At 27.5% G+C, this 24,747-nt stretch overlaps 5 protein-coding genes across 5 annotated transcripts; 2 read left to right on the top strand and 3 right to left on the bottom strand.

The window, feature by feature from the left end:
• On the bottom strand, window positions 1-1,262 carry OCT59_015735 (uncharacterized protein; the record flags this gene model as incomplete). Its single annotated transcript, XM_066140239.1, has 6 exons — window positions 1-88; window positions 368-405; window positions 598-638; window positions 898-933; window positions 1,136-1,176; window positions 1,237-1,262. The coding sequence occupies 6 exons, from the start codon at window positions 1,260-1,262 to the stop codon at window positions 1-3; spliced, it is 270 nt and encodes an 89-aa protein (XP_066003038.1).
• A 4,115-nt stretch (window positions 1,263-5,377) lies between these two features.
• OCT59_015736 (uncharacterized protein) lies at window positions 5,378-6,467 on the top strand (the record flags this gene model as incomplete). Its single annotated transcript, XM_066140240.1, has 4 exons — window positions 5,378-5,447; window positions 5,518-5,542; window positions 5,954-6,075; window positions 6,253-6,467. The coding sequence occupies 4 exons, from the start codon at window positions 5,378-5,380 to the stop codon at window positions 6,465-6,467; spliced, it is 432 nt and encodes a 143-aa protein (XP_066003039.1).
• A 343-nt stretch (window positions 6,468-6,810) lies between these two features.
• OCT59_015737 (uncharacterized protein) lies at window positions 6,811-8,605 on the bottom strand (the record flags this gene model as incomplete). The annotated part of the gene is made up of 12 exons (XM_066140241.1): window positions 6,811-6,885; window positions 6,968-7,009; window positions 7,092-7,133; window positions 7,340-7,381; window positions 7,602-7,643; window positions 7,712-7,752; window positions 7,949-8,009; window positions 8,148-8,186; window positions 8,251-8,289; window positions 8,355-8,393; window positions 8,457-8,495; window positions 8,570-8,605. 12 exons carry the CDS (start codon window positions 8,603-8,605, stop codon window positions 6,811-6,813), a joined length of 537 nt encoding a protein of 178 aa, XP_066003040.1.
• Window positions 8,606-11,829: 3,224 nt separating this feature from the next.
• On the bottom strand, window positions 11,830-12,141 carry OCT59_015738 (uncharacterized protein; the record flags this gene model as incomplete). The annotated part of the gene is made up of 1 exon (XM_066140242.1): window positions 11,830-12,141. The coding sequence occupies one exon, from the start codon at window positions 12,139-12,141 to the stop codon at window positions 11,830-11,832; it is 312 nt and encodes a 103-aa protein (XP_066003041.1).
• A 4,815-nt stretch (window positions 12,142-16,956) lies between these two features.
• Window positions 16,957-19,051, top strand: OCT59_015739 (uncharacterized protein; the record flags this gene model as incomplete). Its single annotated transcript, XM_025330950.2, has 3 exons — window positions 16,957-17,311; window positions 17,385-17,453; window positions 17,535-19,051. 3 exons carry the CDS (start codon window positions 16,957-16,959, stop codon window positions 19,049-19,051), a joined length of 1,941 nt encoding a protein of 646 aa, XP_025165434.2.
• Between the last annotated feature and the right edge of the window lie 5,696 nt (window positions 19,052-24,747).

A 24,747-nucleotide genomic window follows, 5' to 3' on the forward strand; every position in this document is an offset into this window, starting at 1 on the left:
CTAGTCATTACTATTCATCATCTCTTTACTGTTGTTAATGGTTTGGAACATTGTTCCAGTTGGTTCGATTTCAACAAACAACGGAGACCTACAAATGAAAAAAAAAATAGCAGCTTCAAAATATATAATCCAGTAGTTTGGGATCTAAACATAAAAGAAACGATCATTAGTATAATGATCATTAAAAAATAGAACTTTAAAGCATTTACCTTTGAAGTTCTTAAATGCTTCAAAGTTCTTTATAATGGGAAACTGTAACTTAAAATAAAAGAAAAAAATGAACATTAGTATAACGTTCATTAAAGAAAGCAAAACAAAAAAAACTTCAAAGTGTTTACCTTCAAAGTTCTTTACCATTACAGTTTACCATCCTAAAGGACTTTCTACAAAATGTGAACCTGGAACCTAAAATAAAAGAAGAATAAACGTTAGTTCACGTTCGCTAAATAAAATTAAGAAAAAAAATTTTATTTGAAGAAATACCTTCGAATTCCGTTTAAGAAGCATTTGAAAAGCTGAGAATCTACAAAAAAATGAAACATTAGCTAACATCTGGTTTAAATAAAATAAAAAAAATACAGAATTTCAAAGTTTTACCTTTGAAATTCTGTTAAAAAGGCGCCTGAAAAGCCATGGACCTATAAAAGATAAAAAAATCAAAATGTTAGCTAACGTTTCGTTTAATTTTTTTTAAAAAAATATAAAAAAAATTAAAGAAATTCGAAGGTACCTGTATTTACCTTTGAAATTCCGTCTAATTCAGATGGTGACCGGAAAACCTTAAACTACAAAAGAAAAGACAAATGAAACGTTAGTAAACGTTTTGTTAAACAAAAAAAAAATAAAAATATAATTTCGAAGATATTTACCTTCGAAATCCCTTCTCCTATTCCTTACATTCTAAGTTCAGTTCGTCCAAAGAAGCCCAGCAACCTATAAAATGAATAAAGAACATTAAAAACGTTCTTTTATAAGAAAAAAAAATTATAAAGTTTCGCAATAAGACGTTGTGAAACTTACCTTTTATCCGTTTCAGGAACCTATAGAGTACTGAAACCTACAAAAAAAAAGAAACCTGAAATGCTCATTAGAAACATTTCATTTAAATAAAAAAAATCAGAATTTCGAAGTTTACCTTTAAAATTCTGTCCAGGAAGCGTCCAGAGTGTCGTGTTCCTACAAAATATAAAAACGAAATGTTAGAAACGTTTCATTATAAAAATTTTTGAAGTTTACCTTCGATATGGAAGTTCAGAATTCATTTTCGGCTTTCTTTACCTAAAACAAAAGGAAATGAATGTTAGTTTAACGTTCATTATATTAATTTAAAAAAAATAATTTTTTTTTAAAGGTTTACCTTCAATATGGAAGTCTGGCTTGTAATCAGCTTCCTTTAACTAAAACAAAAATAAATGAACGTTAGTTTAACGTTCATTATATTAATTAAAAAAAAAATTATTTTTTTTTTTCGAAGGTTTGTTTACCTTCGATATAGAAAACCGGAACTCAGTTTCGGCTTCCTTTAACTAAAAAAAAAGATGAAATGTTAGTTAACGTTCGTCAATAAAATAAAAAAAAAATATTTTTTTTTTGAGTATATAAAAAATAAGTATTGTATGGAACGATATGTACGTATGTATGGTAATAAATGTATGCTTATGTATGCTTATATATTGTAATTGTATCCATACATATATAATATAGCAGATCGATATCCTGTATGGATCAATTAGACAAACTAATAACAGTTGATTTGTACCACCGTAATAACAGATTAGATCATCTGATTTTTGTATTTTTCTGAACTCTTATTTTTACTAAATTATTTGAATTGGAAAAAATTATTCATATTAAAAATATATTAATTTAATCCACTTGGAGCCTTTTTAAGTGACATTAAGCTCTTTAGATTTTGGAGTTTTATTTAGTAAATTGTTTATAAATGTATAATATTATTATTACACGTAATGTAATATTTTAGTATATATATATGGGAGATTTGGTCCTGTACTGTTAATCATATTATAGATAAGATTTGATTTTATTGTACAACATCAATTTATATAAATAATAAAAGTTCAGCCACTTTTAGTCAGAGAATCTGGAAAAAGGTATTTTACATCTGTTCCTTTATTTCTAGTATGATAAAATATTAATTACCTAATCAATAATTTTAATTAAGAACAATAGATTCAGATGGGTAGATTTTTGATAATAGTTAAAATAGCTAAGATCAATATAAATGGTTTTAGAATAATATGTTAATCAATAGGATTTTTTTATTTAACCATAATCAGCTTTTTTTTCGCAATATATTTCTGAAAAATTATCAACCCCGAATTATTTGATTCTTTTTTTATCTATGTAAAACATTAAACAGTAGTAAAGATGGAAATTGTTCAGCAACATTATTTGATTAATATTATCAATTCGCGTACAACTATGTTTCTAAAGTACATGACATACACGAGTAACACGTCTACAATTTACTTTAGAGACTTTTCCTTTACGCTAAAAACTTTTCTTTAATTACAAGCTTAATAATATCATCTAATATTGACCTTTCAGATATTGATGATTATACTCCTGAAGAGTTTGCTGAAATAGTAAGTAAATACTTTGATCAGTTTGATATTATTTATTTTCTTTAAAATCTAACAAATAAAAATCAATAGGATGAGGATGATAATGAATTAGAAGTTGAAGAAGTATTTGCCTTCACTTCTAAGTTGCGAGTCCTAAAAGTAATATATACAACCGTCCCTGTAGAATATCCAGACACCTCTGCAAACGGTGTTATGGTGCATATCACCTAAACTCATCAAATAAAATTAGTGATTTTAAAAAGCTAACTACTTGTTAAAATTATATGATTAAAAATGTAAACCGATAAAATTACACTTTGAGTTCTTCTCTTTCAAATTATCGGATTACTTTTCCTTTATCTAACATATTTCAAAAGTTATTAAAGTTTAAAGTTAGCATATTTTTATATATCTCTATATTAACTTATATATAAATGAGAAAATTTTGGAATTATTCTATCATGTGATATTGATTATAACCAATTATATTGATTTATTTGTTATAATAAATTGTGATCAAAATTTTAATTACTAAATAAAGTTAGACTATTGCCTTATTTAGAAGTAATAAATCCTAATTTAGTAATAATCATCATAAAATAAAAATTCGGACTATTGATGAGTTTAGGTGATATGCACCATACTACTGTATACAACGTAACTGGATGAAAAAATCCTAGTGATGTGTTTTCAGATGTAAGTATATATTTGCTTTTTAAACATTATAAAATAAAAAATTAATATAATTTTTAATTAAAATACATTTTTTATTACAATGAAGATTCAATTCAATTAATGGATCAGGCGGTATTATACAGATTAAAGATTGTCCCTTCTTTGGTGATATATCTGTTAAAAAGGATCAGAGAACATGTCAAGGCATCAAATTTTGTGAATTTACAGATCAAGAACTTGTTAACCAGGAGCATTGTAGTGTTGATTTTGATTCTGAGATTTTTCAACTCTATATGCAGAAAACTGATGAAAATACCAAAGAAGTCAAGACATACACGTAAAATTTTCACTTATTATTTTAATTTTTAATATATAAGCATTGTTTCCTAAATATTTATGATTTTATTAGTTTTTTTTTAGCAATAAAAGAAACTTCTTGTCCTTTTAAAAGAAATAATATATCTTGTGATGGAGAACCTCGGATTAGAAGGATTACTGACTATCAAACCAATGTAATATCATATTTTATTGGATGTAATAAATATCAGAAAAATGAGAGATGGCATTGATTTATAAGGATGAAGCCTGATGAAATTGATATCTCATTACTTCAAAATCTATTTGCAGGTTTTATACCTGTAAGTATTTATAATTTCTTTTTTTATTTTATTTTTTTTGAATTTAGTATAATAATAAATGCTAATTTATTATTTAGGAACAAACTAAGACGTCACAATGCAGTATAATAGTTTCCAAATCTTGCAAACGTAAAAAATGTGGTAATATATTAATATGTTAAGTTTATTTATAATATGTATTTGACTTTATTTTGTTATTTCAACTAATTACTACTTTTTTAATCAAAGATGTAGTTCATGTAAATAATTAAAATATTGATCGTGGTAGAATTATTAATAAACCTTGTCCAGTAAGGTTTATTAAGTTTATTCCAAATAATATTACTGAATGTTCTTTTATTGCTCTTGTTTGCATTGAAATCCATAATCACCCCCCTCCTTCACCAGAAAGAACTTTATCTGGAATTAAAAATAATTTACAATCCTTAATTGAACAAGACATTCATGAAAATGATACTATTACTTCAAGATCATTACTATCAGGTAATTAAGTATAAAATAAAAATAATAGTAATTATTTTATTATTGATTAATGTTATTAATTCAATCTTTCATCTATATATTTATTAATAGAAAATCTAATTAAAGCTTATTTCAATAAAGAAACTTTGGCTGAAGTGCATGTGTCACTTAATAATATTGACAAATTGCGTTACTTAATGGAAAGGCATATAAAACTTTACATCCATTTGGACAGGGAATTATGGGTGTTTATTATAATGTATCAAATACAAGTTCTGATTTGGTTCATTATATTCGCAAAATTGGTAAATTTATTTAATTTCTGTCTTAATTTACAATGAGTGAGTTATAGTAATAATTATTTATTTATTTAGATCTCTTTACAAGTGACAATCAAGTAATTATTACATGTATGCTTACTGAACAAGCCAAAAAATTAATTACACTTGAATGGTTTTAAATTGATGTTAGTTTTAAACGTGTAAAAGGAGAGATTAATGAATTTGAAATAAATACATATGATTCTGATCATCATTTAAGTAAGTAAAGATTTCTTTTTAATTAATTGAATGTTTAAAATGTAAATTTAAATTATCTTTATTATTTTATTATAGTATTATCACTGTGTAGAGTTTATATCTTTACTGCTGAAGGATACCATAGATTATTCTCATCATTATTTAAAATAATTCATGAAGTAAGTGGTCAGCCTATTAAATTTCAGCACATTCACCAATAAGATGTTGGTTGTATCTTGGCTAATTTAGATGCAGCACAAGCCAAGGGTTTGGGATTAGCTCTGCATGATCTGGATCATGAAAAGGACTGGCAAACTCATTTGACATTTGTTTTCAAATCATGTCTCATACACTTTGAAAGGTATTTATTGATTTTATTAATTATTCACAATTTCACATATTATATTTTATTTTTAATTCTAATTAAATTTTTTTTAGAAATTTGCGCAATAAACCATTTGATAAAACTACAAAAAATCTAATAAGATAAATTCCTAATATGTCTAGCAAAGAACAAGTCTATGATCTTCTACAGCAAATCAGAGATACAAATGATAAAGGAATAGAAGGTATATAGTAGTATTTAATTAAAATTATCTATTTTTAAAAAAAAGTTTATTTAATTTTTTCTTTTTGTAGACTGGTTGAGCTATTATCAGCAGCTGTATGTCATAGCTTCTTTATATCAATATATTTCAAAAATTAATCCTAAAATTTAGCGCAAGAGTGGTACAAATACAAATAATGACGAAGTAGCATATACATGCCACCCAAATTATTTTGAGCTGCCGTAATTATAAGTAAAATCCTAAATTCAATTATGGCATCCCAAATTATTTTGGCACTTTACATAGTAAATTATATATAAACTGAATGAATTACGGCATCCCAAATTATAATTATGACATCCCAAAATAATTTGGGCAGCATGTATAAAGTAGCACATACTATGGTAAATAAAGAAGGAAAGCAACTGAGTTTATTATCAGCTATTTCAAGGTTAGTTGGTTATAATTTTCTAATTTAAATTTAACATGTAATCATCTTTGTAATCAAATAATTCAAATCTTAAAAGAGGAAAAAGATATGATGAACGATGTTATAAGACAATTGAGATTCATGATAAAACAGGAGTCCCTTATACTCATCAGGATAAAAGTGAAGTCAAGAGAATTCAAAGATCAATAAAACGTAAAGGTAAATAAGAATATATATTATTTACTATTTAATTTTATATTAAAATACTAATATTTTCTTCAATATTATAGAATCTTATATTCGAAATAATAATCTTGATACAAATGATAAATTGCCATAAAAAAAAAAGAAAGTTTTTTTCCTCTACTAGCAAAACCAAATAAAAAAAAAGACAAGAAGATTCTGCATCAGAAAATGAGGAGACAGCTTTACCTAAGACTAATAATAATGAATTGCTCAAATTAGATATTGAAGAGAGAAAGATGATATTAAGAGAGCGTGAAATTAAAATACGGGCAGCTGAAGCAGAAGCACGACTTATAGAAGCTAAAGCCGAAGCGTTGGAATTAGAAAATCAGAAAAAGAAATATAATACTGCAAAGGATAAATAAGATTTTCTCTTTTGTAAATTGCGAAAAATTAGATAAATAAAGTTTATAAATTAGTGAATATTTTAATTTGTGTATTATCTTACATTAAATACACGATTTTTTTAATATTGATGATCCAGATATAGTGAAACAATCAATAAGTTTATCAAATTTAAAATTTCCTATTGGTTTATTTCAAATATATGGTCAATGTGAAATCCGAGATCTATACATTCATACAGGGTTAATATATATATATTATAGAAAGCAAGTATGAACATATGATTACACAATACATGTTCATACATAGTACAAAAAAAAGAACCATACATACATACATCGACAAACATACAATACATGAATTTCAAGCACCATTTTTTTTCAAAGGTTTGTTTACCTTCGATATAGAAGCCCGGAACTCAGTTTCAGCTTCCTTTAACTAAAAAAAAAGATGACATGTTAGTTAACATTTGTCAATAAAAATAAAAAAAATTAATTTTTTTTATTGAAGGTTTGTTTACCTTCGATATAGGAGCCTGGAACTCAGTTTCAGCTTCCTTTAACTAAAAAAAAGATGAAACGTTAGTTAATGTTCGTCAATAAAAATAAAAAAAATTAATTTTTTTTTTTCGAAGGTTTGTTTACCTTTGATATAAGAGCCCAAAACTCAGTTTTGGCTTCCTTTAACTAAAAAAAAGATGAAACGTTAGTTAACGTTCATCAATAAAAATAAAAAAAATAATTTTTTTTTTTCAAAGGTTTGTTTTATCTTCAATATAGGAGCCCAGAACTCAGTTTCAGCTTCCTTTAACTAAAAAAAAGATGAAACGTTAGTTAACGTTTATTAATAAAAATAAAAAAATTAATTTTTTTTTTTTGAAGGTTTGTTTTACCTTCGATATAGGAGCCCGGAATTCAGTTTCAGCTTCCTTTATCTAAAAAAAAATAAGATGAAACGTTAGTTAACGTTCGTCAATAAAGTTAATAAAAAAAAAAATTTTTTTTTTCGAAAGTTTTACCTTCAAAGTAAAGTTCAAAGCTGTTTTTGGCGTTCAGGACCTATAAAATATAAAAATGAACATTAATTAACATTCGTTAAATAATAATATAAAAAAAAAATTAAAGGTATATATAGGTTTTACCTTCGACCTTTACCTTCAAAATTAACATCCAAAGCCATTCTTTGGCGTCCAGGACCTATAATCGAACGTTAGCAATGTTTGTTAGATAACTTAATTAAAAAAAGTTATTTGAAGGTCTTATACCTTTAAAATAAATGTCCAGAGCCGTACTTTAGCTTCCAGAACTTAAAAATATAAAAAACGAATGTTAGTGGTATTCGTTAAATAAAAAAATTATTTTTTTAAAATAAATTAAGTTTCAGAGGTAAGCATATCTCCAAATTCTAAAATCTTTGATAGATTTCATCCAAAATCTATATAATATAATAAAAAATTATTATTTTTTTTAAAAATAAATTAAAGATTCAGAAGTTAATATACCTCCAAATTTCAAAATCATCAATAGGTTCCATCCAGAACCTATATAATATAATAAAAAAATCTTTTTTTTTTGAAAATAAATTAAGTTTTAGCCTCTGAATTCCAAAAATCATCAATAGGTTTCATCCGGAACCTATATAATATAATAAAAAAAATATTTTTTTTTTGAAAATAAATTAAGATTTGAAGGTAAGTATACCTCTGAATTCCAATATCTTTGATAGGTTCTATCTGGAAACTATATAATATAAAAAAATAATTTTTTTTTTAAAAAATAAATTAAGATTCAGAAGTAAGCATACCTCTGAATTCCAATATCTTTGATAGGTTCTATCTGGAAACTATATAATATTAAAAAAATTATTTTTTTTAAAAAAAATTAATTAAGATTCAGAGGTAAGCATACCTCTGAATTCCAATATCTTTGATAGGTTCTATTTGGAACCTATATAATATAAAAAAATATTTTTTTTAAAAAAATTAAATTAAGATTCAGAGGTAAGCATACCTCCGAATTCCAATATCTTTGATAGGTTCTATCCAGAACCTATATAATATAAAAAAAAATTATTTTTTTTTAAAAAAAATAAATTAACTGTTAAATTTTGGAGGTAAGCATACTTCCGAATTCCAATTAAAATCATCGATAGGTTCCATCCGGAACTTATATAATATAAAAAAAAATTTTTTTTCTTTAAAAATAATTAAAGTTTCAGAGGTGATATACCTTCAAATTAAAATTAACAATAGGCTATATTATGTTCTTGACTTACAAACTGAACGTTAACTGACGTTCATTAAAAAAAATTTTTTTTTTTTCAAAAAAGAAAAAAAAGGAATACGACTCCTTTTTTAGTTTTGATTTCCCTGCATGTTGTAGATTATGTGCCGAATGTTAGACGAATTTGCCTTAAAGACTCTACAACCTTGCAAATAAATTTTTTTTTAAAAAAAAAAAATCTCTCTGATAAGCTTTGAAGCTTAAAAAATAATAGAAATATTTTTTCTTTGGAATCTTTAACAGATTATTATTTCCTAAAAGATGTTGTAGAAAAAATTATTTCACAAAGTTTTTTTCTTTAGTAATAAGTGCTATAGTAGAAAAAATTATTTTTTAAAGTCTTGTAAAGTTTTTTTTTTTAAAGAGTATTGTAGAAAAAATCATTTAGGTATTAAATCAAGTTAGAGTTAATCAAAGTTTAAATATTAAATTAATGATGAAATTGCAGATCGAACTAATATTTTAATGAAAAAAAAGCAAAAATCTGCAAAATTGCAGACTTCCGCATAAATTTCACATAAAAAAAAAGCAGAAATCTGCAAAATCACAGATTACCGCAGAAATGCATACATAAAAAATTGGAAACATGCAAAATCACAGATTATTGCATAATTTTGTAAAAAATAAAAAGTGAAAATCTGCAAAATCGCAGACTTCCACATAAATTCATATAAAAAATGCGAAGATCTGCTAATTTTACAGATCTCTGCAGTTCTGCATCTTAAAAAATTTCCTGATGTTAGAGCTACTAATAAAAAATATTTTTGGGACCTTACCTATATAAGTATTTTCCAGGGTCCTGAATTGGCTTTTCAATAGGTCTAGTTTCTTCTAATAGGTTTTTCCTATTTACTCTTTTTACCACAGGTCGAAAGCTAAAAAATCGGTCATATATCCTATTGGTAACTATTAAACTAATAGGTTAGCCAAAAATTAGTAATCAATAGGGTATATACCCGATTGATAACTATGTAAAAATTTAGGCTATCCGGATTGAAAGGATTTATTAATTAAAATAAATTAGGTAATTATTCAATAGTCATCATTTGGTTTATTACTATATGTGAAACTGAATCCAATAGGCATAAACCGATTGGTAGCTATAAATTAATCTGTTGGTCTAATAATACCATACATATATATTACATTATTTTACCGAATTTATAATATTTGACAATACATTTAATATGAATATTCACTAAGTATACTTGGCAAGTATAAAATAAAATAACCAATTTATTACGATTTATTAATAATAGAAATTATAAATGGAATTTCCTATTAATTGGTACTACTGCCATATAAGTTTTCGCCTTCCATCTGCTATTATTGTTATTGTTATTTGTTCTGATTGTAAAATTAGTAGAAATAAACTGGCTATAAATATTATGAATTGGAATTATACTATCACAAGACATTTCATAAAATTCATTAAGTTTCCAGAGTTCAATATTAACATTGCGGTCATCGTTCTGTTCAGCTCGGCAGTAAAATCTAATTTGATGATCATTAACCGGTAGGTACCATTTGACGTAAGCAAGTATGTGCATTCTTTCACCAATAGTTGGAAGTCGCAATACATGCTTGAAATAAAATTGCACCATTCCTGGATATAATTCTATCGATTCGTTATCTTGGGTAAATAAATTTTGCTAAAATATAAGAACTTTTCTTATATCAAGGTGCTAGCGCGAATCCAAAAATTTCAGCTGCCACTCAATTCTTTCGCATTGATTAATTATTGGTTGAACAACTACATACGAATCATTCTGTAAACCTTGACTGATCAGATTTGACATGAAGCTGAATTCAACATCCATCTTTTTACCATAAACTTCATTATAATAAGTAATCAACTGTTCATACAAATTGTTGGGTAAATTAACATGGTTTTTAATTGGACTTAATAAATTGCCTGAATAAATTTCACTGCTAGTGATCCACAGGTCAAATGCTGAAAAATCGGGCATATACCTTATTGGTCCATCCATCAATCGCTTTATAGAGTTAAAGAATTAAATGAATAATTAATAAATTATAAATTATTAAAACAATAAAAATATATTTAAAAAATAAGCTTACCAAGCGTTAGATTCTCGAAATCTTCGATAATTTTCTTAATCTTTTTATTAATTCTTGCCGTTTTTTGATTTAAAAATCTACCACTAAGCAATTCACGTGAAGGCGGCACATATTCTGGTCTCATTTCATGAAGAAATTCAATAAAAAATGGGTTTTCAATAATTGAAAACGATATCCCACAACACGTAAATGCGCACACGAGAGCCCGAGTAATGAAAGCTTCTTTTTGAGGAGTTATTTTGGCAGACTGCAAACCAATCAGTTAACTCTCGTTGTTCCACCTGAATTTTTCTTTTTTTATTATTTTTTGGTGAAGGAATAGAGGCATCTTCACTTCCAAAATCTCGTGAAGAAACTACACCCAAATAAAATGCATAGACTAATTCTGGACACTCTTTGCAATTATTAGCTAAATGTTCTTCTAATTGTTGTGGGTGACCACGAGCCCAAAAAGTTTTACAATAATTACATTTAGCTGAAAAATGACCGGCGGACTTGAGAGGTTTTTTTTCAAAATGCTTCCACACTTCGCTCTGAGGACGACCACTGGGCTTTTTTTCTTTTTGCTGAGAGTTCATTATTACAATAACGCGAAAATACAAAAAATTAAAACAGGAGTACACAAGTAATGTGACAATGGTGACATTACTAATATATAGCTGACGAAATTTAAGGGGAATTGTGTTAAAATACTTAAATGAATAAAATGATGATTACTAATTTATCATTATATAACTATTGACAAGGTAAACGAACTCAGGACGGGAGGTTTTTTTTATTTTTCTTTGTGTAACTGCTATATAATCGATCAAATCAGATCTAACATCTAAAGATCTTCATTGTACTTATATTATTAATTTCGTCATATGACGAAATATTCGGAATTTTGAAATTTAAAATGGAATGCTGAATATATTTCGGTTTCGTCACATGACGAAATATTTCGATTTCGCCCAGCATCATTAGTACACATGAAATCTTCATTATCACCAAAATCCTCTAATTCAGGAGCAGCGAATCATTCATCATCAGAAGTTTTATCATTCAAGTCTTCACTTTGATCGTTATCAATCGGTGAGCTGAAGCCAGTATCTTCATTATCAAGTTCATCAATCAATACATCATTAACAGCTGATTCCACTACTTTAAATTTCTCTTTTCTTTCTCGTTTAGTCAGGATGTGAATTGGTTCTTGCGATTCAGATGTTGATGAATTTGATGAACCTGATGAATTTGAGGATGTGTTTGAAGTTTCATCATCATTATTGTCTATTTGAACTCGCTTTGATACTGATTTACTGACCTTTGTAGATCTTGATAAATGATTCATTTGCTTATATTCAGCCTCATGTTTTACTTATGTTCTTGGATCAACTAATTTTTCGTTACATTCATTACAATGACACGAGACTTTTTTTCTGGGTTTGATTGCAGGTTTTGGTGGCATATTATTATTAATTGCAATATATCAGATTATAACTTATTATTCAAGATAGAATCGGTACACGTTATATCAGAATTGACTCAATAATTTTTCTTAATACTGAAAGTTCGCTGTTACATTAATCAATCGGTATAAAATTCATATTAATTAAGTAAATTTAGTATAGTATTAGATTAATTATTCTGATTTATTCAAAATTAAGCAAAGTTTAATAGTATTAAATTATGAAATTGTCAAATTTTCACCGGTGGTGATTTTTACCGGTCATGTGATCATGTAATTACTTATGTTACATAACATAACATATATTTATTATATTTATGAAATTTGTTTTTGCTTTGTTTACTTTGCTTTTCTTTTAATATTTTACGTATTTTTAATACAAAAATATTACTTTTGTTACACTATTAAACCTATAGGAGTATATTTCAATTTCATAAAGTTAGATATAATATTTATGAAAAAAAAATACATTTAAATATTTGTTTTTCTGTTTACCAACTTCAAAGCGTAATTTCAACACTTTAGTCAAATGAAATCAGCTTTCTTTATTAAGTGAAAGTTGTTCAGCGAGGTTGAAACTAGTTGTATATCAAATTTCATGAGTGTAAGTTTAATACTTGTGGAGAAAATCACGTTTTTCATAATGGTACTAACTTTTGAATTTTTTTTTTCTATTTGTGAACTTCAGAGCGTAATTTCACCACTTTAGTCAAATGAAATCGTCTTTCTTTATTAAGTGAAAGTTGTTCAGCGTGGTCGAAACTAGTTGTATATAAAATTTCATGGATGTAAGTGTAATACTTCTGAAGAAAATCGCATTTTTCATAATGATACTAACTTTCAAATTTTTCTTTTTTATTTGTTAATTTCAGAGTGTAATTTTACCACTTTGGTCAAATGAAATCATTGTTCAGCAAGATTAAAACTAGTTGTGTATCAAATTTCATGAGTGTAAATGTAATACTTTTGAAAAAAATTGCATTTCTCATAATAGTATTAACTTTCAAATTTTTTTTTTCTGTCTATTAAATTTAAAGTGTAATTTCCTTACTTTAGTCAAATAAATTAAGTTTTTTTATTAAGTAAAACATGTTCAATATTTAAAAAAACTACTTACATTTAATTTTTTTTCTCGGTAAAAATTTGCAAAAAAATTTTTTATAATTTTGGCTAAATCATAATTTCTGCCAACATTAATAATGGTAAAAATCACCACCAGTGAAATTTAGCAATACTCTTAGATTATATCATTCGATTTGTTTGGAAAATTAAGTAAAATTTAGTATAGTATTAGATTAATTATTCCGATTTATTCAAAATTAAGCAAAGTTTAATAGTATTAGATTATATCATTCAATTTATTTGGAAAATTAAGTAAAATTTAGTATAGTATTAGATTAATTATTCCGATTTATTCAAAATTAAGCAAAATTCAGTATAGTATTAGATTATATCACTCGATTTGTTTGGAAAATTAAGTAAATTTAGTATAGTATTAGATTAATTATTCTGATTTTTTTTGAAAAATTAAGCAAAATTCAGTATAGTATTAGATTATATCATTCGATTTATTTGGAAAATTAAGTAAAATTAGTATAGTATTGGATTAATTATTCCAATATTTTTGAAAAATTAAGCAAAATTCAGTATAGTATTAGATTATATTATTTGATTTTGTTTGATAAATTTATAAAATATTACGTGTAAGTTACAGTGAAAAATATTATTTTGTAATTACATATATTAATCAATTGAATTTGTGAAAAAAGTTTGTGAAAATATTTTGGAAAAGTTTCAAAATATTGTACTATAAATCTACGAAATTCTGCGATGTAAAATTATGAAATGTTATACTTTCAGAAAAGTTTTGAAATATTATACCGTAAACCTACAAAATTCTGCAATGTAAAATTACAAAATATTATACCTTCAGAAAAGTTTTGAAATATTATACCGTAAACCTACGAAATTCTACAACATAAAATTATAAAATATTACACTTTCGAAAAGTTTTGAAATATTGCACCCGTAAACCTATGAAAATCCTACGACATAAAATTATGAAATATTACACTTTTGAAAAGTTTTGAAATATTGCACCTGTAAACTTACGAAAATCCCACGATGTAAAATTACAAAATATTACACTTTCGAAAAGTTTTAAAATATTGCACCATAAATCTAAGAAATTCTACGATGTAAAATTTACATACATGGCAATATTACACTGTAACTCTACGAAATATTACACGTAAACTTACGAAATATTGCGTTGAAATTACTGTTGCGTAATTTTTCAAAGGTCATGTAAATTTACGGAGTATTTCGCAGGCATAAATTTTTGTAATATTATGCTATATTCAATTTGCAGATGTACTATTTGAGGCATTGCAGATTGTACTGGTACAACAAATTCAGGTCTTAAATCTTCAATAAATTCATGAATTTTATTTAATTCCATTCATCTATTAGTAGGGGTCTACTCTTTTCCATAATTCTGTAATTGCTGCAATATATTCCTCAATTGTTTTTTCTTGCTTCTGTTTTCTATTTCGCAATTGATGTTTCCACTAACTAATTCTAAAAGAATTATAAAAATGATCCTTAAATAAATGTGTGAATGAACGTTGAAGACTATTATCATTTTCCCAAAAGGTAATATTTTAACGATTATAACAAATTAATGCTGTTCCCTTTAAATATGATGCTACTAAAAAATTGCTTGTTCTTCGCTAATTCTATTAGCCACATAAGCTCAACTAAAGGTTTCAATCCATTTGACAGAATCCTGGTTTCTTCCTTTGAAGACTGGAAAATCAACCAATCTAGATTTTCTAGATTCAACTCCTTTTGCATAAAATTTTTGTGCTTATTGAAAAAACTGTAACATAATCTTATTTTGTTCATTTTTATCAAAAGGAATTTATTGTTTTTCTGGTTCTTCATCATCTTGTAAATTATTACTAGAAAAGTCAAGAAGGTTATCATGTCAAGGAAAATAAAAATTAAGAATATTTGATAAAATAAATAAATTAAATAAAATAAATAAAATAAATATATGAAATAAAATAAATATATCAAATAAAATAAATATATTAAATAAATAAAAGAATTTTTCTAACTATCACCAGGGTGATGATCACCGATAGCTAAAATTATGATGATCGACCAGCATTAAAAAAATATAGTACCAGTATAAATTGAATAATTCTGGCTAACGGTGATAATAACCCTGGTGATTTGAAGTAAAAATCTAAATAAAATATAACAAATAAAATAAATAAAATTAATAAAATAAATAAATCAAATATATCAAATTTATCGAATTTATCAGATTTATTAAATAAATCAAAAAAATCAAGAAAATCAAAAAAATTAAGAAATCTACAAAATAATCTATAAAATTGATCTATATAAAATTACTGCACCATATTTCTACTTTAACAATATGATTTTTACTTTAGGCTTGGAGGTGACCTATTTTTGCTGAACTCTGTTCTAATAATGCAAGTCTAGCCTTAAGCTCTCTGACTCTAGACTTGAGTTCAGCATTCTCAGAATCACGCCTTGCATTCTCTTCAATAATTTGCCTTAGCTTCGCGTTCTCAGCCTCAACCTCAGCAAATCTTAGTAACTTCTCTCTAAGTTCAGGAATCTCAGCATTCTCTTTTCTAAGTTTGGCGATTTCAGCTAGGAGCTTGGCATTTAATTCTCTCAATGAATCAGTGGATTGCATGTTTGATAATAATTTTTTATATAAGATGGAATAATTCAAAAGTTCGTTAGCATAGATAAAAAAATGAGGTAATATTCTCATCAGAATTACTGATTAATTGATGTAAAAAATAAATTACAAGATTCGTAATACATAAACTTGTTTTACAAAGTTTCTAAACTAATGCCTGCCGGTGTTTCATTTATCTAAGGTTAAGCTATCTATATACTAACACGATATTCTAATTCTAGTCCAATTTCATTTGTCCCCAACATCAATATTCTGGAATGGTCATCAGTTATGCATAGAACACGCCATAGTCAGAAGTAAATTAATAGTATTGATCTTAGTGAAACTCACTGAAAGTTTATATTTTCTGCCTAATAACGTTCTAGAAATTTCTGAACAAAAAAATAGATATTAGCTCTGCAGGCTCTGGGTCACTTTCTCGCAAATGTACAGCTACAACAGAAATATTTATTGTAAACCTCATCTGAAACTTCAATAATTCTTTGTCAATATTTCTTTCAGAGAAAAATATTACAGCTTGAGTAAGAAAAAAAAGTTGTGTCATCAGTATTTTGAGCATTATTTTTCCATTGCACACATTAGTCAGATCGACAAAAATTTTATATAAATATCCAGATTTGTTCTGATGAAACTTTTTTCATTTTATTAATGTAAAAATTCACATGAAAATGCTGGTATGAACTGGCCTGTTGTTTGAGGGTCTGAGGTCAAATAAGAGTAATTTGCTGTTATATTTCGTCATAATGTGATACTGATAATACCAGAAAAATGTCAAATCAATTAAGTGGTTTGATCAAAAATGATTCGGCGGATAGTTACCATAGAAAAAGGTATGCATCGTAACGTATTATGACTCAAAGTGATTGCACATCTTTTTATATATATAACGTTCCCCAAACCATAGAAAATGTTTTAAAATCTTTCTCACTTACATCTGTAGACTCAGATACATCATGGTTGGCTGTTTTATTTTAGGTAATGGTGTTACTTTTAATTTTGAAATCGGAAAATACGTAGACTTTACAGAATTAAAGAAGGCCATTTGGGAAGATGATAAGGATTACTTTGCAAGTATTGGAGTAAATAATGACAAAAAAATTAAGCTATGGAAGGTCGAGATCCCTACTAGAAATAATGACAAGTATGAAAGACTTCTGGAAAATCATCGTGTAGATCTTGATGTTAAAGAAGAATTTAGTGGTGAGAGATTGAACGAAACTTGGCACATTGATTTAACATTCAAAGAACCTCCTCCAAAGGAGCACATTCACATAATCGTGCAACCACCATCTTTGCCCGCCACCACTGGTAAGTATCTCCCAATGGTTTACTTCTCGAACAAGAAATTCGCGTTATCTCACATATTTTTTTATTCGATCAGGGAAGAGACAATTGGATTTGGATTATTGTGATGAAGAAAGTAGAACTCGAAAAAAAGGGAAATCAACATGTATGTAATATATACTGGACATTGACTTGTAATCTTGTTTTTTTAAAATTAACTTTTTTTTTATTTATAAATTATTTAAAGATCCCGAAGAATCAGATGAAGGACGAGACAATCTTATGGTTATATCACCAGATAGATTAAAGTCGATCGTTGATTTTGTGCAAAAGCATCAGATTGTTCTTTTGCGTAGTCCGCCATCTTCTGGAAAAAGTACTGTCGGTCAGACACTTCGAGACTTTTTTAAAAGTCTTAGTGATGGCGTATATATTAATCTTGCTGGCATGTGCGGTAAAGACGAAATATATAATAGTAACAAATTTGATAATTACTGGAAGAAGATGATTGGTCGTAGCTGGACAGAAATTAGCGAGTGTAAAGAGGAAATTTATGTTATCATTGATGAAATACAGGTTATCTATGGTAATGGTGCACCATTCTTTTGGGGCTCATTAAAGACTATTTTGTCAAGTGAATCAAATACTCGAAATATTTATATTGTTTTACTTGGTGTATATCATCCAAATGTTGAAACTATATCAATACCTCTTGATCTCCAATATACACTTAGTCTAAGTGTCCTGCTTCTAACGTGGGAAGAATTTTCGCAACTTGTAACAAAATTTATTCAGAGACATGTTACTTTGGGAAGTATGAACTTTATCATTCCTGACCCTGTTCAAAGGGCATTATATAATCTAACTGCTGGACATGTTGGTTTGTGCCGGTTTGTTTTAAGAGTATTACGCGATCAATTTTGTGAAAATGGAAAAACAGTAGAAATGCTACAATATCTTGCTTCCACCTTTTTGTTTAATAGTATGATTGGATGTGCCCGCGCTTTTTATTGGATCCGTGATTGGAAAGTAAATAAGTCAGAAGCAGAATTTATTCGCAATAAGTTATTACAACCAAACACTCCCTTTTCTGGTAGTTTATTAGATCCTGTTATTAAGAAATTTATTAGAATGGGCCTTATAACAACAATTAACACTAATGATGAACGATTAACATTTTCTGCTCCCATAATGCGATCTGTTCTAAGCAACTATTTGTTTAAAGCACCTTTGAATGTTAATCAATCACCTTCAAGCACATTTGATGAGTTTTTATTACGAACTATTGAGCGGATGAGCTCATCTACTTTAAAAGAATCGCTTGGAAAAAGGTCATATTTATACGAAAGAACTTGGCAAATGGAATGGTTCTGTACAGCTAAAACGGTAATTCCTGAAAATGCATTAGTGAGTTCTGATATTGGTGAATCATTTGGTTCAGTAGGATTTCTTGATTTTTATGTAGATAATGGATATTGCTGGGGGGTTGAACTGATCTGTGAGGGTGAAAAGTTGAAAAAGTATGCTGAAAAATTTGAAAGTGATGGTATATATGCTGAAATTCCACTTAAGCAATGGGCGATTCTTGATTTCCGGCATAATACAAAACAAGTAAGAATGCCTAAAAAAAACTTTTGGTATGTACTCTATTCAGATGATTACAAAACAGTTATTATTAAACGTAAAGATTGTGATGACATAAAGTTAAATTTGCAAGGTGATTGTAAGTCAGAACTAAAGTCAGAGCTAGTATTAGAACTTTAATTATAGCTATACTTGCCTTTTTTTGTATTTTAAGTTGATTATATAAATATCTCTATTATATTACAAAAAAAAATAAAAAGTTTTATTTTGCAAATCACACAGCTAGAATAAAGCGAAAACTTTATTAATGATTTTTTAGAGAAGCGAATGAAATATATGATACTATCAAAGAGGGAGGGAGTACGCAGATCCTAAGCCATTTAATGCGAGTCTTAGCACCATATTATTTTTTTGCCTTACATTTATTGTAAATTTTGCTAATACTTCTAACTACAAGGTTCTCTAACTTTCACATATTTAAGAAAAATAAATAGAAGTTAGCTTATCGAACATGTATTCGCATTATTACATCATAGGTGCAACCGTGAAGAATCTTCATGATCAAAAAATCACATGAATATTCAGGTCAAAATTCAGAATAAAGAATAAACGTTTCTCAGATATCCATCTGAATCTCTTTTCTTGTCAGCAAATCTATATGTAGTCTCAAGCATGATATCACGTGGTAGTTATAAATTTTGTCACAATTAGTGTCATTTGTATAACAACCAAATAATACGGCCAAGGACTCTAGGATTCTGAAGAATACATATACAACTCAGATCCAGATCCAAAATTTTAATATAACTTTATACACCTAATTTTATTAGAAGCTTTATACAAAATCATCACATAAGTTCAAATTTTGTTATAAATTATACAATTATAAATCTGAGTTTATATAAAAAAAAAATTTTTAAAGAAAAATTTCAAATAAATTTTATTGAAAATTTTAATAAATATTATTAAAAATTCTAACAAATACTTAAAAATTTTTTTTAAAAAAAATTATTAAAAAATAACTTAAATAAAATTTTTAAACAAAATTGCATGTTAAAATTTTAAATACCTTATAGATATTGATGCCCAATATGTATAATATAGTAAGTTTTATGCAAAAATTTGGATGTATATTACAAAATAAAAGAAAATACATTTTGTTATATATCTCACCATCCAGTGATCATAAAAAGATGAAACACAACTCGTTGGATTCGTCTTGACAAGACGAATCGAATGGTAGTAGTTTCGTGTTTCTAGGTGTGATAGATGCTGAGCTATACCACACATCGGCACTTTGTATTTTTGTCTACTGTGCATTTTTACATTTTATCACATAACTCGGCATCTATCGCGCCTAGAAATATGAAACTACCACCATTCGACTCGTTGTATTGAGGCGAATCTAATAAGCTGTGTTTCATTTCTCTATGATCACTAGATGCCGAGATATGTAATAAAATGTATTTTTTTAATTTTGTAAATGAATTTTAAAAAAATTTCTTCATTTTTATTAAAAAAATGTCTTAAAATGAACCTTTAAAAACTTCTTAAACAAAAAACAATTTCTATTAAAAAATGTTTTAAGTGTTTTTTAAAACAAATAAAAAAACTCTTTTAAAAAATATCTTAAAAATTTCTTAAACAAAAAATAAAAAAAACTAAAAAATTTTAACGTATATAAAAAAAATTCTAATATCCGTTATACAAAATGAAAATCTTACTTATTGTAAAAATCATTATTGTTATACAAATAAAAATCTGACTTTTTGCATAACTGCTATTTGGTTATACAATTTCAAACATATGGCTTATTAAGAAATTACATAGTAAGTTTATACAAAATTGGATTTCAGTATTATATGTATTCTTTGAGGTTCTAGGACTTTCCATCTTCTTTTTTATAATCTTATTTATCTTCATACACAATAAATAAGGATTTCAACAACTTGAATAATGGTTTTTTTGTTGTCTAGCGTATATTCTATGAAATAGCATTTTTCCACATCTGTTATTATTCATATTGACTTGATTGTGACATTTTGTTACAGTATTTTATAACTTAAAATTTTTATAAAAATCATGTATGTGTGAATAATTATTTATGCTGATTACTTTTGCCAAGAAAATTTTTTATTATTATATGTGAAAAAGATTAGGATTTAGTCCATAATACATGATGTCTATGCTAATACTTTATTTTGTTATTCTGTTTTTATCCGCTTTCTATTGACTAATGATGATTTTTACTAATCAAAAACCCATTTGATTTGCTTAAATAATTTCTCAATAGGTCTAATTAGGTTATTGTGGGATAATGATGGGTAGTTGATAGGGATAAAGATAAGGATTAAAAATAAGGATTAAAAATAAGGATTAAAGATAAGGATTAAAGATAAGGATTAAAGATAAGGATTAAAGATAAGGATTAAAGATAAGGATTAAAGATAAGGGTTTTTTCTAGGGTTAGGGTGATTTGTATAATTTTTTGAAAATAAAAATTGCAAATAAAAACAGAATTTGAGCAAGCGACGTCGTTCGACCAACTTCTGTGAACTACTGGACGTCCAGGCTCTCGTTCTTCCTATTTATATTTGCACAAATCAATAAAACTTATAATTTTGAATCTTTTCCAAATAAAACCCAAAGTCCATACATGTGGACTTTATTGCCAAGCGCTAAAAAATCGTATGATTTCTAAAAGCGGCATCCTAGTTCATTCATAGAATGAGACCATGTGCAAAAGTTAATGTACTTCCGAAATATTATGAAACGCAAAGCCGAGCCTAAACCACATTGCAGAAACATCATGTTTTCAAACAACGTTGTTACTACGCCAAAATCACATGATTAAGCCATCATTTTATGCGTCGTTATTAAACGTCATACGACGCATTGTAAAAATGAGAAAATGCATCACCACTATGCTTCTTTAATTTACTGTAACAATGATTTCACTATACTTATTTTACTATTGCGAATATACAGTCAAAATACAGTTATTTATTATTTACAACATTGTAAACATACTTTAATCTCATATTTAAGGTTGCTTGCCGAAACCTGTTTGGCCTAATGCCGAAAGGTGAAACCTCTTATATAGTGCCGAAACGCCGAAACGCCGAAACTGCGAAACCTGTCAAAATTGCGAAACTGCCGAAATATGCCGAAACCTCTATAAAAGGTTTCTCCGTAGTTTCGGCATAGTTGATCATAAGATTTGCATATAGTTACGCCAAGTTACACCAATTAATAATATAATTTAGATGATCAAATAATCTACAGATAAAAGATTAAACTTCAATATTTTACCATCGTCTTAGTTCTTTTAAGCTTTATCTAGTGTTAGAATTTTCATTTCTAACTCCTATATTAATATTATGATATTACACGTTTTTACAGTTTTTTTTTAAGGGGCTCATATTCATTAAAGGAAAATGCGTAACATGCATTTAATAAACTCAATTCCGTCATCTCCTTTAACACTGAACTAAAGTTTCTTTTACTTTCTTCCGTTTTCTTAATAATAATATTAATAATAAACTGTTTCAAATGACTGATCACATAGAAGATTCACCCATTAAAATGAAAAACAGAGGAGGTCGGCCACCTAATAGCATTTGGAAAGATATTAATAAAGGAGAAGCTGTTGGTTCTGGCAAATTTGCCGCCTCCTGCAAGTACTGTAAGAATACATGGTCACGCGGTGAAGTTTCAAAGCTCGAAGAGCATCTTTCAAACCATTGTCCAGATGCGCCGAGCGCAGTTGTTGAAGGTATATGACTAAAGTAATGGAACGGCGAAGATAAAGTCGTCATCCAAAAAAAGAAAATACTCAAGAATCAAAGTGCGTGGATGATTACATGATTCAACAGAGCTTAACGAACAAAGATGTACACGAATTAATCGTGCATTAGTTAAATTTTTTATTGCGTGCGGAATTGCGTTTAGAGTAGTGGAACATCCCTTTTTCATCAATTTTATAAAAGAGCTTAATGCCAGGTACAATACACCAACAAGAGAAGTATTAGTAAATCAACTACTTGAACGTGAATTAGCTCAAGTGAACTTCAAAGTTAATTCTGAGCTTGAAAAGGAAACGAATTTAACGTTAGGTTTGTTAAATTAAATAGGCTATCATACGTCATTTTTATTTAATCTTACTTCTATATAATATTAATTTATAATTTAGCCTTTGATGGTTGGACGTCTGGTACGCATCGTTCAATTTGGAACTTCATTGTAATGACTCCGTCGCGTAAAGAATATCTTTATCAACTTTCTGATTTGTCTGAAAATTCGCACGCTGCAGAATATCTAGTTACGGTAATTGAAAAGGTTATAGAAGGTATTGGAGAAGATCGAATATGTGCTGTAGTTTCCGATAATGCGGCCAATGTTCGTAATGCACGAAAAATTATACATGAGAATCATCCAAAGATTGAGAATGTGCGATGCGTTGCACATTCTATCAATTTAATTGCATGCGACATCGTCAAGGAGAAGTTTGGGGAACGTTTTTAATATTTTGACAACCTTTTTTAGAAGTTCTCATCAGGCTAATGCAAAACTTGCTCAAATAATTAAAGAAAAAGGAATTAGTAGAGGAGGATTAAAATTATATTGCAAGACACGCTGGACTACTGCTAGTGAATCCGTAAATTCAGTAATAAATTTGGAATCAGCACTAGAAGAAATGGCCAGCGATCACGATAAAGTGCTAACAAATGATAAAATAAAACTGATTATTCAATCGAGAAATTTTTTTTCAAATTTACGAGTTTTTGGATTTGTTCTGGATCCTCTAAGAAAAGTGGTACTTTCATTAGAATCGAGAAGAGCTACACTTGCAGATTGTTTCCTGAGCTTGGCAAGACTTGCAGCTACATTAAAAAAGTTACCCAAATCATTAAATCCTGCATTCCGAAGTCATTGTATCAAAGTAATAAATGAAAGATTTGATGAATTCGATGATTATAAGTATATTACTTGTTTTTTTATGGATCCCAGATTTAGAAACGCGCCACTTAAAAAATGCGCCCTTATGAGAATTATCAAATATGCAGCTTCAATCGGGAAAAATTTAGGTTTTGACCATTACGAAGCTGAAACTTTATGTGATCAAATACAGAAATATATTAATGAGCAAGAGCCATTTGACCTAGATATCAGTTTTGCTAAAGATAATCCTGTGAATTGGTGGAAATATATTAATACCGAACTAGAACCAGATGTCCTGCCAAGAATTGCAAGTTATCTATTTGCAATATGTCCTAACTCAGCAACTTGCGAACGTGGATTTTCGACTTTAGGATGGCTATTTCATAAACGTCGCTTAAATCTTAATGTGGATAAACTAGAATCTATGTGCAAATTAATTTTGTATTGGAAATCCAATTCAAAAACTGAACTTGGATTTTATGGAATTGATCAAAAAAGAATACTCGTCTTAGTGATGATGAGATCAATATACGTATTGCAGAAGGCTTTTGCAGAAGATGACAATGAGGAATATAATGAGGAGCAAGCTTCTACTCAGAGATTAACTACAAGCTGCGAAACAATACCCGAAGACAATTGCCGTGTAGTAATCGAAAGTCTATGGATTGATCAATTTGTTAATTTATCGCATGATTCAATTACTAGTGAAATTGGCGATATTCCAAGAGATATATTGGATGATTCAGATGAAAATAATGCGGAAGATGATGAAGTTGATGATAGTGGTAATAACAAGAGACCCGGAGAAGGTGACTATGATTATGATATAGATGATGTATTAGGTATGGATGACGGTGATAATAATGACAATAATTATGATGATAATGAGGAATAATAATAATGAGAAATAATTACAATAGTTAATCCAATGAGAA

Source organism: Rhizophagus irregularis, chromosome 23 (assembly GCF_026210795.1).
Source record: "Rhizophagus irregularis chromosome 23, complete sequence".
NCBI lineage: Eukaryota > Fungi > Glomeromycota > Glomeromycetes > Glomerales > Glomeraceae > Rhizophagus > Rhizophagus irregularis.